A 14,753-nucleotide genomic window follows, 5' to 3' on the forward strand; every position below is an offset into this window, starting at 1 on the left:
TGGGAATTCTTTTGTAATTCACACAATGAGTGTCACCCTCAGCTTGCCTCTCGTCACAGGAGTCAGTACCTAAGAGAACAAAACAATTCTGGTCGTGGTATTAACGACTGTATCCCAGCCTGCGAACACACTCACACACAGAGGGTCTCTTTGTTGGAAACATGGTCATCAACAAGGGTCTCATTCATCCGTTCCAATTCCCTTTCCTCCTCCTCTTCTCCCTGCCTGAGAGGCCAGAGCCAAAACAAGCGGGTTCCCCAGAGGGAATATGAGAAGACCAGGTGTGACGTGGGGCGCTCAGGTGGGGGACCTGAAAGTCTCGTGTTCATTGGTCCACTGGTTGATAGTCTGTTTGGGAACCTCTCCTGCGTCATAAGTGATGCAGAATGAGGGGGTTTCCCAAAAGTCTTTCTCACCTCTTTACTTCTGCTGAATGAGGAGCAGCTTGTAGGGAGGCAAACCACACTGACACCGATGGAAGCTGCAAATGAATGCTAGCAAACTTTAGAATTGTGTCCACAAGAGAGTACATATCCTACTTTTTATAGCGTTACAGTTTACACACTCAAGGAACAGACAAGTCTTTACAAAAGGACCATGGACACTTTGCCAAAGGAGTTTGGTCTTCATGCCGTTCTGCTCATGGTAGGTCTCATCCTGAAGCTGTTTATTTGACAGACTACTAAAACTTTGACTGTCTGTATATTCCTGTATTTTTTTCAGATTTAGTGGTAGAAAGTAACAAAAAAGTCTAATTTTTCTTTCTCTCTGTGACATAAAATCCCCCTTTTCTGCACAACAAGTACTTTTACTTTGATACTCTGGGTACTTTTTGCTGATAATATTTCTGTACTATTTTGATAGTGTGGTAATTACTACCTTTACTGTAGTTAAGGCTCTGGGTACTTCTTCTACCCTTGATTATTTCAAATGTAAATTTCCTCAGGTTTGGTGTGTGCTGGTGAACTCCGAGCCCCGCTGTGATCAGACAGAGTTCTTGCACCTTAATGGCACTTGTGTTGCATGCCCTGTATGTAGGCCAGGAGAACAGCTCTCAGAGGTAACACAGAACTCATGTGGCAGCAAGTTTCCTTCAACAGTCTTGCTACTTGGCTCCAAGTCTATATTGTGCATCATTCGCAGGACTGTGGTTTTGGAGATGGTGGGGAAGGCGTCTGTATTCTGTGTGAAGAAGGGAAGTTCAGTGCAGTCACTGGTGTAGCTCCCTGTATGCGATGCACCAAGTGCAATCTGCTGAACCGCCTGGAGAAGACAGCGTGTGCACCCAGCAGTGATGCCCAGTGTGGTCAGTGCCTCCCAGGGTGAGTTACACCTACTGTACAGAGCCAGGCTGATCACCTGATAAGTGTTAGCATTTGTTTTTGTGCTAAGTGCATGAATGTGGACGTGTGTACAGGTATTATGAACTCAGGAGCATGACGGGGGAAGTGGAGCTGCCCTGTGTGCCTTGTTACAGCCATGACACCATCCATAAAGAGTGCTTGCTTTTGACAGCTCAAGGCTCTAAAGGAGGTAAGATCCAGAGATAACCCATAGACTGAACAGCTGTCACTAAGCTTGCATAAATTGTTTTATTGATTGGTCATTTTCCAGAGGTGTCAAGGAAAAGTTATCTGACAGAGAGCGTCATCGCTGCGCCCAAGGGACATTTTATAGAACCCAATGAAAAGAGTGGGTAACCCTGTGGATTTGAAACAGTTTTTTTATTATAATTCTTGTTTTCAATTTAACTTCACTGACTTTTTGTTCAATTAAGGAGTAAAAGAAGAAACATTTTCAATGGTCCTGATTGGCTCAGCAACAGCTTCCTTGATTTTCCTCATTGCTCTGCTGCTTTGGGCTTTCCTACTGACTGCTGAGAGATTCAGTGAGTAAGATACAACGTCTGTCATGTCTGCTATTTCTGCCCATCTGTCTTTTGTTTGCTCGACTAAATTTGGATCATATATACTTGTTGAAATTTCCAGAGAAGGTTCCTGAGTACTGTCCTGCACCCGACGGACTATTGTCTGCAGCAGAGCTTCAGTACACACCTTTGTCCAACCCCACAGAGAGAGAAGCCAAACAAGCCGAGGCCCCTTCACAGACACCTGTTCCAGCTCAAGATCCCCTGAGGTGCTCTGTGAATACTGTATGATTACTCATTCATTTTAGCTCGTTCAGTCCCTATGTAGTTACTTATAGTAATTCCATCCCCACCCAGAGGCCATGAGAATGAGGTGCATCCTACTTCTATTGTGATTAATGTCACCACCAACATTAAGCCGTCCAGTCGGAAAGATGAGACCGTCACACAGGGGGAACATCAGAGCAGCTCCTATTCTATGGAGGAGGTACACTGATTTAATGTATTAAACTATTGGACCCTGCTGGGTTAGGGTTAGGCAGAGGTAAATGAAAGATGTCCATGCTGCTTTCAATACTAGTGTCCTCTGAATAAAATGTACTGCTTTTGATTTTTTTTTTTTAAGTCAGCCATTTCCTCTGTTGAAACTTGTTTCTATTAGTTCAAAAATGAGACTGTCTTCATGCTAATGGCTTGTTTAGTGCTTAGTTTTGAGGTTAACTGATTGATCTCTACATCTTGAAGAAAATATAGTTTACAGTTAATCTACTGACAAGCACCAAGGTATTCAATATGTATGAAACAGAAAAAGAAAAGCACATGTTCACACTTCAACAGCTGTATTTTACTTGATAGACTGTTTAAATTATTGTCGTTAGCAATTTTTGATAGAGTATTCAAATTAGAAAATTACCATATTACATTACATTTTTACCTTGCTCTCTTTCCTGTCTCAATATCAGATGGAGCAAAAACTGCAAACAATATGGGAGGTGGCTCAGGGTATGTATGATTACATGTATGAAATACACAGAAAGCAGAAAGTAGTCCCTGATTTCAGTCATGAGGTTCCATAGTAAATGTTTTGGCCAGGAGCCTCCTAGCAGATTAATTCAAGGAGGCTTCAGTAGTCCATGTTGGTGACTCTGCTCTGACTCTGTCCAGGTCAGAGTATCGAGATGCTCGACTATGACTCAGTCCAGGACTTGTCCCTGCTGCTCGACTCTACCGACAACAGGAACATTTTGAGGAGGCTGGGCCGGTCTTTGGGCGTCCCACCTCAAGTCATTGCTCATCTTCAAAGCTTCCAGGACCTCTTTCAGTACCTGCGCACCTCCACCTACACACTGCTGCCCCAACTGGCTCAGGCTGCTGCGCTCTTACCTAATCCTGAGGTTGTTGCTAGGATACACAAAGCTGTGGTAAACAAGTGACCACTTAGACCCTCGGGATGTGTTACCATGACTACAGTATAGAGTATTTCTGTCCCACTTTACTTGATAGCACCATTACCAGATGGATCAAAGTCAAAGACATTCTTTTTACTAAAATGAACTGATTCTGAGCGACGGAAAGTAATACCTCTGACTGAAGAACTGGCATTCATTTCATCTAATTGTCAAATATTGTACTTTATTTGTATGAATATTTGCTTTATCAAGCACCATCTGAATAAATTCCTTATTATAATAGATGTCGCATGGTTGATGAGTAGTGAGAAGTAGTCATTATTTGTGTTTTGAGTGTGAACTAACACAATACCTAGGCCGTTGCAACTGAGCCCTACATGCAGTGATACTTCCTGTTTACCATGTAAAATAGATGAGAGGGCCTCTGGCTAAAGCATGTGAGACAGACCAGGACAGAGGATGCAGTGTTCATGGCAAGAGAAAGAACATAGAGCCCTGAGAAAATGTGTTATTCTCTCATTGGGAGAAGTTTTCCTACTGACTGTTTTCTGTGATCTCCAGCTCTGCCGACTCTTCAGCACATTCAGTCTGGTAAGGATTAAATTATTCACTATTAACGATCACTGTTTTTCAAAGCCATCTCAGGAGGAAATGATGAACAAATTTTCAGCAAAGTTTATAGTCTTGTTTGAGACTTTTCATGCCTCTGCTCGGAAAACTCTGTGAGTCTCAGAGACCTAAAAAAAAAAGGATATTATATCATGAAAGTGCTCTATTTGTTTAACTGAAAGTATCATGTTTGTTTTATGAATTGGCTCTGAAACTTAATTGCTGATGTTGTCAGTATCTCTTGTGGCTTCATTTTCAATTCATTAACATGCAATAAGTGCCACAGAACCACTAGGGGGCGCGCTTGGCTGTCAATGCAAATTTCTCCAGTATTCTAAGAGACCCCTTAGATTGTCTATTTTAAAGATGAGTCACTACAAGTGCCAAATATAGTCACACTTTGCACAACTTTGCGTTAACGATTCAATACCTCACTTGAGCAGACAGATGCTGCAAAACTGAAGCTCTTCTGCAATTTTCTTGGAAGGGGACATGAAAGGGTTAACGTGATGAACGCCATGTTTGAGCTTATTGAAAAAAAAAAAAAAAACTTGCAATGTTACATTTCTTCTCCACAAACTGAAGAAAAAGATATTTAAAATGTGATTGTGATGCGTTCAAGTCTTTTCAAGGGGAATAGGCAGTGGCATTTATTCCAATATTGGCTTTTAATACCATTTTGAAGAATTTGTACTTTACTTGACCATTTTATGCTTCCCTGTACAACATCTCAGAGGCGAACATGGCTGCTTCTTGCTCCTCCACAGTTACTTAACATTAGTTACTTTGCAGGTTTATATTGTCACTACAAACTGTGAATCTACTAATAAATCACGATGTGTTGTTGTAGGTTAAGCTACCCTGGGGTATATAAGGTAATCAACCTCACGCAATATATCTGTTCATCTTTTTACCTCACTTCACAATGTGCAATACTTTGGAATATCTCCCACTTGTATAGTATATTATTTCTATTTTTTTTTAATGTACTTCCTCTACCGTAGCTGTACATAATTCTATATCTCCTCGTGTCTGCTGTGACATTGTAAATTTCCCCATCCTGGGACTAGTAAAGGAAGACCTTATTTTATCTTATCTTACAATCAGCTCCACCTTACATCATAACCCGGTATAATAATTTACTCTATATGATTCTGAAAAGGGTGCTCTTTTACTTTTGGTACTTTTGGTATATTTTGATGCATATACCTTTGCACTTAAGTGAGATTTTGAATGTAAAACTTATACTTGAGAATTTCAGTATGGTGTTGCTGCTTTTACTTAGATAAAAGATCTGAGTACTTCCTCCCCCTCTGGTAATAAGTGGCAAACTGATTTAACATTTAAATGCTGTGTTAAAATTGCTCTCACGAGTGATATAAACTTTTTGATGTAAGACAGCTGAAGATATCTCAAAACTTTCCTTTTACTCAGCAGCATTTTGAGTGCTTTGCGCCGCTGTTGTCGGTCTCCAGAAACGTGTCAGAGTGAGACCTCTACTAATTTCTTTCGCTCTTTGGTGTCCACGTCCTACCGGCTGCGATGTGTAACGCGCCCCTGGTTCAGAAAAAACACAGAAGGAAAACTTCATAGAAATGGCGGAGGGTGCAACGACTCTCAAAGGCTTGCGAGCCCAAATGGGTAAGAAAACTCTTGGCAGTGAGGGTTATTTCTGACCCGGCTGTGTCGTCCGGTGTGGTAATCACTTTGTAATGTTTGCCGCCGCTAACCGGGTTATTTGAACGTGTTGTAACGCCGCCAGCTCCTCCGGCTAGTAACATTAGCTTACTGTCCGGTCATCTGCCGACAATGGATGCGGAAAAATCTGCAACTTCTCCCTTTATTAAACGCTAAAAGTCGGTTTGAACTTCCCTATGCTAGCCGATAGCTGTATCGATGAGCCCCGGGAAAGCTAAACGAGCTGGTTTGACTCAGTGAAAGTGAATTGGCTACTTGTGGTTGATGTTAGCTAAAGTTGTAACGTTACATTGACGAGACCGGTTGACATATCACGACTTTACTTGTCTGGCGCTTAGCTCACTTAGCTTTGCTCTAGCTTTGCTTTACCGCGTTGTCTACCAAAGTCCCGCTGTGTTGTGACCATTTTAGACTACATAAACCAGCTCTAAAATCGTGGTAAACGAAGCTAAGTGCGGACACTAGCTTAGGTAACGTTGCTCATCACATGGGGATTATTGTCAAAAGTGATCATCTGCTATCCCTGTTAGGAAGAGTTCAGTACTGCTTCTCTGTTCACGCATTTTTTTCTAAAGTTGACAGCGATCTGAGTTGATACCTACAGTAGAAACAGACAGACAACTTGTTTTTTGTCTTCTCGCCACAGATCAGCCGGTTAACAGCACATCAGCAGTTTAACAGCTTCCTGCTCACAACTCTTCTGTCTTACACAAAGTCTTCTTTTTTCCTCCTAAATGATCGACAGTTATGCTTATTTGTTGACATATGGCATAACCCCCTCTACTCTCCAGGGAGGGGAACTATAACAATGATCTGACCTGAATTTCAGATAAAGCTGAAGTGTCAGACACACAGCTCTGAAGCTCCACCGTTGCTTTTTTTTTTTTTTTTTTCCATTTAAGGTCTTGATGAAGTGATAAAAACGTTTTGATGAGACCAGCAGCCTTGTGTCAAAAACAGCTCTGTTTGGCAAAAGGCACATTGCATTTTTGTTAGTCGTCCAATGTAGGCCGACTGCAGCAGCAAAGTCTTTATCAATGCCCCTCATCCATGCCTCAGCTGCCCCCCTCCAGAAGCAGACATGGATCTTTACTGTGTCTGCATCTGTGGGCATGAATGCACAGTTTGTTATGACTTGAGCTGCAGTTTGGCTGACACTTTTTTAGGGTAAGAGGGAGTTTTCTGCATACCCAGTGTGGGTGTAGGCATGTTTTACTCCTGGCAACAAGTGGACCATATTTAGTACCAATCTTCTTCCTGTTTCCCTTAACTTTTCCATTCAGTATTTTTAATCTGGAATTTACACCCTCCCGATTCTGTGGTTTCATGAAAGTATCCACTCAGTTTAGAGTGATGTGAAATGATCCTGGCTTTGTGAGGAATAAAAGGATGTCAGTTTGCTCAGAGCAGACTGGACTGACAATAATAAAAAAAAAAAAATAATCTCAGGAATCTAGCTCATGATCATTTCCACAAGAATGTGAGCAAGGAGAACATGTACCCTGCTATTATGAAGGGAGATCACACTACTGCAAGTCACACTGCAAGGTTATCCTGATCCTGGCTCAGCAATTGCTGCTGCAGAATTAAAAGCATGAGAAGTATTTCTGAGCTGGTTGGATTTAACCAAAAGGAGGAAATGAACCAGCCTCAATTTCAGTGTGTAGTTTCTTGGATCTGTCCTCTTAGCTTTGCTCTTCTAGCAAAATGCCCCGTCCCTGTTCTGTTGTAACCATTTAAATGAACTGATAGGATGTGTTGCAGTATGTGTGCACTCACACACACAAATATTTGAATAGCAAAACTTGTGAAATTGTATAGACTGTACCTAAGGTCAGCCCGTCTGCAGAATAGTTTTGTTCATGAGGAATCAATCAATATGTTTTATATATTGTAATTATTTCTAGATTCTCTTTGGATTGCTCTTGCTTCTCAAGACACATCTGCATGTACATTCACAGGTTCCCAGCTTTGCCTGGAGATTTGGGATGGGTTTGAGGATAAATTCTCATTTAGAACCAAATTGTCCAGTTCTTCAGTCTATTTCAGCTGATGGTGCCAGCATGTCGTTAACGGCTACATAACACTGGGATGCACGTTGGCTACGAGTGTCTCTGTTTGATTCATTGTGGTTATTTATTTTTTTAACCTTTATTTAACCAGGAGAATCCCATTGAGATTAAAAACCTCTTTTTCAAGGGAGTCCTGGTTATTGAGCCACAGACAGCAAAAAAGATAAGATGTGTGAATTAGGGGTGTAACGTAACATAATAAACTCGTCACAAATTGTAGAAACGGGTTGTTTGGTTCTGGATTCTTTGCTCTAACTTATTGTGGAAGTCAAATAAGTACAGGCATATTAGTCTTGAATTACAGTCTGCCTCTTTTTATGTAATTAGTAATTCCAGAATACTTTTAGTATTTTAATGTTTGAGATACATCTGTTGTGTTCATGAAGAGAGTTGAGCGTATTTTTTGTCTCATTAAAGATTAAGCATTAAACTAACTTAATACCAAAAAATCTGTACTGTAAGTACTCTGTTTTAGCACCAAACACGTTATTGCATAGGTAAGAGAAGAACTGGATTGGTAATTATAATTGCTGTAATTGGATTTGGATATGATTAGATCCTCTCAGTGTCCATCTCCACAAGACAATGTGGTCCACCAGGAACAGGAGACTCCCGAGGAAACTGGGATGTGTCATCATTATCCTGCCCGTACTGCAAATAGCCGAGGCTTACCTTTGCATGAGCAGGGCTTGAGTAATCCCAAAGAAGATCAGGTGTGTTTGTGCGTGCGTGCGTGCATGTGAGCCTGCCTCAGCAGTGTTATCTGAGGACCTGAAATCTTGAGCCAGTGATGGGAAGCCATGCGTCACAGATGGTGATGTTTTTTTTGGTGCAGTAATTAACACTGAAAGCAATTTCAATGCTTTCTGGAAATTAACAAAATAAAAGGAAATAAATGCTGGTTCAAGTTGTTTGGTCATTGTATTAAGCCGTTCTAGTGTTTGGCCGGAGTTGAAAGTCCCTACGGACATTTGGTACTGACTAGCAAATGGTTGTCCACTCTTTCATTAAGCAGCATAGACACTTCCTGTGCAACAACTTACTTAATTGTACTGTGGAACCAGGCAGAGTCAAGGCTGCAGTTGGAAGGAGGGACAGAACAGAGTCTTAACCTACTGTTGCTTCCTACTATAACAACACTATCTCTGTGACAGAGACAGCCAAGCATATGTCTAAAGATGTTGCTTGCTATTTAGAGAACTAGCGTCTGATCAGTGGTAGCATTCGAACTGAAGTGTTATGATGTAATACAGGCTGCCCTATTTCCTGTTTGGTGTTTTTGTCTGGCCTGCAGGGCTGAGCCTTTACCAGCCCCCCTGGTGGCCCTTACTGCAGCCATAATAACTCAGAAGCCTGAAGGTTTTTACCACATCCAATCAATATGTATATGTGCTGCACTGGTTTTTTCATTATTTATTTTTTGGGTTTTGTTTTTTTTTGAACATCTCTTACTACCTAAAACTGCTGTATGATGCTATAATTAATATCGCAATAGCTGCACAAATATGGATTCAATATATATGTCACTGTATTACTTAATTACTTATTTAATCACAGTTTAACTACGTAATGATGACTTTTTGATGAACACATAATGATTGAGTGGCATGGTCCAACCCTGTAGGCTGGATATTTAGGACTAACTAAACCCCTACTTACCTAACAATTGATCATGACGCTCAGATGATCCTGTCGATCAGTCTGGTGTATTATTAGTGGCCAGGTTAATTACTATGGCTGCAACTAACAATTATTTTATTATTCATCATTGTTTTCAATTAATTCATTAGTTGTTTGGTCCATAAAATGTCAGAAAATGTTGATTACTGTTTCCCTAAGGTCAAGATCACATCCTCAAATGTCTTGTTTTGTCCATAATTCAAAGATTTTCAGTTTACTGTCATAGAGGAGTAAAGAAACTGGAAAATATTCATATTTGAGAAGCTGAAAGCAGGGAATTTGGGCATTTAAAAAAATAATTCAAAAGGATTCATTGATTATCAAAATAGTTTAAATTATATTCTATTTTCTTTAAATTAGTTTCTGTTAGTTTTGTCCCTGTGTCCTGTTGAAGTGTGTGGCTGAGTCTGTCGCTGCAGCAGCAATGATGTATGTTAATGAGTGCAAATCTCCATAGTGATGGAGTGATGAGAGACAGCTCCTCTGATTGGTTCTTTTCATTTCTATGAGCACACCTGGCTCTCTTGAGGTCTGTTGGGAAAACAGGATCTCTTCTCCCACCTCATTTAAGTATATTTAATCAACATCAACACATGAATGTATGTGTCTGTTAAGTAGCCTGTCATGTCATGGAAGAAGGTCACACCATTGAAACCTAATATTTTGGTTCTCAACTAAATAGCTAACAGTATTTTGTGCAGGTTAATACTCTCTGAGCTACTCCTTCATATGTTTTATCCCAGATCTACCGATTATGGGTTATAATATCTGCATCAATTATTCACAATGTGTCACTGTTGTTACAGTAATGCATGTAAATACAGTAACAATGTATCAACAGTAACATCTTGTAATAAATGCAGATGTGTAGTAGATGTTTCTTGCACGTTGACACTTAGTCTGAGGAGTAACCCTTCAAAGCCTTACTGCTCTGCTCTCTTTATTTAGATGTGAATCATCTCATTTCAGAGTCAGTGCCTTCCTTGATACAGGCCTAAGCATGGTTAAGATGCACTTCATCCATCCTGTGCCGCTGTGTGTATCACTTAGCAACAGTTACCCTGTTATACAGGGTGCTTCAAATTTTAATTTTTTGCCTTTTTTATGAAGGTGGAGGGAAACATGATGAGTGAGATATGATGTGAAATCGAGATTCTGGTTTAGATTGAAAGCCAGGACTTTTCAGTGACATGATCTACACGATGGATCACTGTGCCATCTAGATTAGACAGCCCAGCATCTTTTTACATATGAATGTGTGTGATTCATCCATGCTCTAGAATTAGATTCCTTTTTCTTGTGAATGTAGATCAGCTCTTCTAGCCCACAGTGTTGTTAGCTTAGTTTCATTGGTGTCTCAAAATGCATGCTCAATTATACTGTCTGCTAAACATACAGCCTGCTGTTCTGGTTACATGCACCACAGTGTGCTGAATAAATACAGAACAAACCATGTGACCTTTTGCAAATGTCCTTATTGGCTTTGAGGTCAGTGTATTCTCTGTGGTATTGTGTGATTTCTACCACATATACAATTTCATGGCATAGAATTGGAGACTGATTAGAGTAACTGTTTACCTTTTGTGCGTTGAAAAAGCTTTAAAAAGCACAGTCTGAGAACAAACGTGGAGTGATCTTGCACTTCCACTGGGTATTAGTCGTAGACTTTGACCCTTATAAGCTTCTTTAACTGGAGAGCATTGATGCAGCTGTAGAATACTGATAATCAGTGCAAGACTACTTATCCTGTCAGTTGTCTTTGCTCTGTCCAGCTCCTGGTAACTCTGATATCTGGTTTGTGGCAGCTAATTCAGGAGGATTGTTTAGTCAGAATCTCTAAAGTTATGTAGTCAGTCTTAAAATGGCCACATCAAGACAGCTGCTCATGTTACTTATTCCTTCATCTTTCTCTCGACTTATAAATCCTATAAATCTTAGTTCAGGGGCCACAAAGCATATCCGATGAGTTGGTGAGTGAACAAACATCATCACTTAATTTGTGTCACGTCATGGCCCGTTGTCCCCTACCAGAGAATGTGGCACTAGAGTGTAGATTCAATGTTCATACAGATGAGACATGTGTGCCATGCTGTACTCTAAGAACCCATGATCAGTGTCTGAGCACATTATGAACGTTTTCTATATCCTAAGACATCCTGGTAAAGGTTGATTCTTACTTTGATGATGTTCGTTGCCTTCATGTTACCATTGCAGTTCACTTAAGAAAAATGTGTCTTACCCTGGTGGCAAATAAGGCTGCACTTTCTATAGCTGCTTAATGCAGAGACGCCTTGCAATGATTCACTGCACAAAAATCTTTTGAGTTTCAGTTAGTAGCACCTTGATGACTTTTCCAGTTAGGGATGGGAGTTATGATAATATTTCATTACAGTTGTATCACAATTATATATTGGTTTTGCAAAATGCAATGATATGCACATATTCACCCCTACTTCAGATACTGTCTAGGGCTGCAGCAGCAATGATGTATGTTATGTACTATGGAGATGCTTCAAATGCGTGCTCTGCTCATAGAAACCTCTGCTGCATATCAAATCAAGCGCATCCTAAACTAACAGCCAGCCACGGGCGATCTACATGTTTTGTCTTCACTTTTGGGGAGCTGTCTTGCTGCTGCATGTGCAAATTATTTCCTGGATGCTGGGAATACTGCAGCAGTCCAGAGTAGAAGAGTGTTATACAACAGAAAAATGAAAATCAAATGTCTGGAGCAGGAGGCAAAGCACCATAGTCCCCTGAAAAAAGATCATCATCTGTTGATTGGAAGTATTCAGAGTTAGGGCAAGTGATGTTAAGCAGGAACAAACCATATGCAAGCAATGCATGAGACTTGTGTCTGCACTGCAAAGCAACAGAACGAACTTGTTCAACCACCTTAAAACACGCCACAAGCTACAGTACGATAATTGCATGATGGCCAAGAAGAACAATCACGCCAACGTTACCTCACGTAATTCCCATTCTTGTGCAGTGTCAACTCAGACATCACATTCTAACTAATTTTGCGCAAAAAGTTTTGTTACAGCTTTATTTATATTTTGCTTATTAGGAGATACACTGTGAATAAGAACCAGTCTCTCATTTTAATGCAAAGATTTGTAGCACAACATGGAGGTGAAGACACTCTTCTGTTTATATAAAAGTGAAAGTACAATGAGAACATTTTGTCTCTAAAATCAATGAATAATTGCGATCGCAATATTTATCAAAATATTCCTAATTATCATTTTGGCCATAATCGTACATCCCTAATGGTGCCTGCGGCAAAGAACAGTAGATGTGACAACGGCTGCTGCAGCTTTTTGTTGGAAAGGAAGAACAGGAATTTAGCTTCTGAAGTACTCAGAACTGAGCAGAGCTAAACCATTAAAATGAAGCTCTAGTTGTCTGCACAGCTCTCATTAGGTCTACACAAAGATGATCACAGTAAAATATGGTCAGTGTGGTTGTGCCCTGCTTAGTGGTCGCATATGATCATGAGTCAGCACAAGCTTGATACACTAAACCAGTGGAAATGGGGCATTCATCCCTCTAAAATATGAGCAAGAAGCAGTATAATTGGTAGTATAATCTGTGACACTGCAGGCCAATCAGTGAGGCTAATCATGTTTACATGCAAATCTAAGATTTTAAGCAGGACTCTCAGCAGCTGAATTTTATGTCGGATATGGAGTCAGCGAGACTTTCAGAACAAAGTCAGAAGTGTTCGTCAATGATGTGAATATCACATGACTGACCATCGTTTTGCCTCTTTGTCAGCAGTTCTGTAATGCTGAATACACACCGACACAGAGACGAGAGAAACGGCTGATACGAGAGCTCCTAAAGCTTGATCATGTCCTCACTGTGTCCTTCCTTCCTGCCTCTGTATCCTAACCATGATTTTCCTGTGAATAGTTTTGGCTGAAGAAAGTGATATTGACCCTGTGGTGGTCCCTGTAGGAGAGCTGATCTATTTGTAACCTTGAAAGCATGTTTGTAACCCTTGCTTTTGTCTGGAATTGCTCAATAGTCCACAGGCATTAGAGTAAATTGATTTTCATAGACACTGGCATTTTGTCTCTGTGGTGCTTGACCCCCTAATAAAAACAGCAGAAATTGTAAAACAAAACAGTTTGCTGAAAGCACAGGATCACTTATGCTGATATTCTTGCTTGTCAAGATGGATAAACCAGTGCAAAAAGTGATTGTGTGTGTTGACATTTGTCTTATATTGATTTTATTTCATTTTTAAGTTTTATTGAAAACGAGGAAGCTCACAAGGGTTTGATTACTGACGTGTTTCTCACTGCAGCCCATCCCTCCGAGCTTGTCACAGAAAGCAGTGTATGGCTCACTACCGGGTTGACCATGAGCGGGGGGTTATGTCAGATGGCTGAATAGCTGGATTGTTCTGTAGCTTCAAATCCGTTGGATCTCTCTAGAACTAGCATTCCAATGGAGAGCAAGCAAAGCACAGAGGAAAAACGGCTGATTTGAACATGATTGGTCCCAATAGAGTACCCAAACCACTTCTACTTCTGTGATGTAATTTGATATATCTGCTTCGTCAGGCATGACATGATGCCACTGCGGTTTTCTGTGTTTAAGGTTTGTGTTTTTCTACATACAGCTGCAGCTGCACAGGTACAGGCCGAGGAGCGGCGCAGCCTGTCAGGAAACAGTCCAGGACCTACAACCAACACACCAGCTAAACCTCAGGGGTGTAGGCCAGGTAAAAAAGCACCACACCTTGACACAGAAACAGATTGGCTCTCACAGACCTGCCCTGTCACTGCTCTGTTGTCTTCCATAATCTGAACCATTAGATGCAACACAATCCACTTCCACCACCCTCTCAGTGTGGCTTAGTGCAGGTAAACCATAGTCATCATCTTATTACTGTAACCATTGACAAAGCTCATTAATGACGGTCACATGTGCACATTTGCCTGCCTGATGCAAAGCCTTTGTAACCCTATGCTGCATTGTAATCCATCCTTTTGTTCTCTGAACATGCATTGTTGCACATGCTGCACCTAACCACATGCACACATGTATGTGTTTGCAGTCATTGACGGTGCCACACTTAGAATAGACGACCGACTGCGAGTGGCAAAAGAGAGGAGAGAGGAGGCCGACAGACAACAGGGTAAGAGGGGCTCTCTGTGTGAAATTATTTTAGATATAGCCAGCTCCGCCCTGCCTAACTACATGTGAAATTTGTTCTGTAAATTATGTTTCATGTTAATACAAAGGATTTTAGCAGCAATTCCACTAAAGTAACTGGTAATAGATATTAGCTAGCTAGATATCTAGATGGTGGAAATCAACCTAGGCCTCATATAGATATTTAAAAAACGTAATAAAGGGGTTATTACTTCAAGGCTTGTATAAGAGGACAACATACTAATGTTT

At 40.7% G+C, this 14,753-nt stretch overlaps 2 protein-coding genes across 2 annotated transcripts in view; both read left to right on the plus strand.

Annotated features, from left to right (window-relative positions):
• Positions 1-597: 597 nt before the first annotated feature.
• LOC139206816 (tumor necrosis factor receptor superfamily member 27-like) lies at positions 598-3,300 on the plus strand. The gene is made up of 9 exons (XM_070836415.1): positions 598-645; positions 947-1,060; positions 1,144-1,322; positions 1,418-1,533; positions 1,778-1,888; positions 1,989-2,136; positions 2,225-2,354; positions 2,830-2,869; positions 3,032-3,300. The coding sequence occupies exons 1-9, from the start codon at positions 598-600 to the stop codon at positions 3,298-3,300; spliced, it is 1,155 nt and encodes a 384-aa protein (XP_070692516.1).
• A 2,140-nt stretch (positions 3,301-5,440) lies between these two features.
• Positions 5,441-14,753, plus strand: part of map7d3 (MAP7 domain containing 3) — a 28,437-nt gene continuing 19,124 nt past the window's right edge. Inside the window, exons 1-3 of the mRNA XM_070837444.1 lie at positions 5,441-5,526; positions 13,969-14,070; positions 14,407-14,487. Coding sequence (XP_070693545.1) covers positions 5,481-5,526; positions 13,969-14,070; positions 14,407-14,487 — 229 coding nt within the window. The 5' untranslated portion in view covers positions 5,441-5,480. The remainder of the gene's footprint in view (positions 5,527-13,968; positions 14,071-14,406; positions 14,488-14,753) is intronic.

Source organism: Pempheris klunzingeri, chromosome 9 (assembly GCF_042242105.1).
Source record: "Pempheris klunzingeri isolate RE-2024b chromosome 9, fPemKlu1.hap1, whole genome shotgun sequence".
NCBI lineage: Eukaryota > Metazoa > Chordata > Actinopteri > Acropomatiformes > Pempheridae > Pempheris > Pempheris klunzingeri.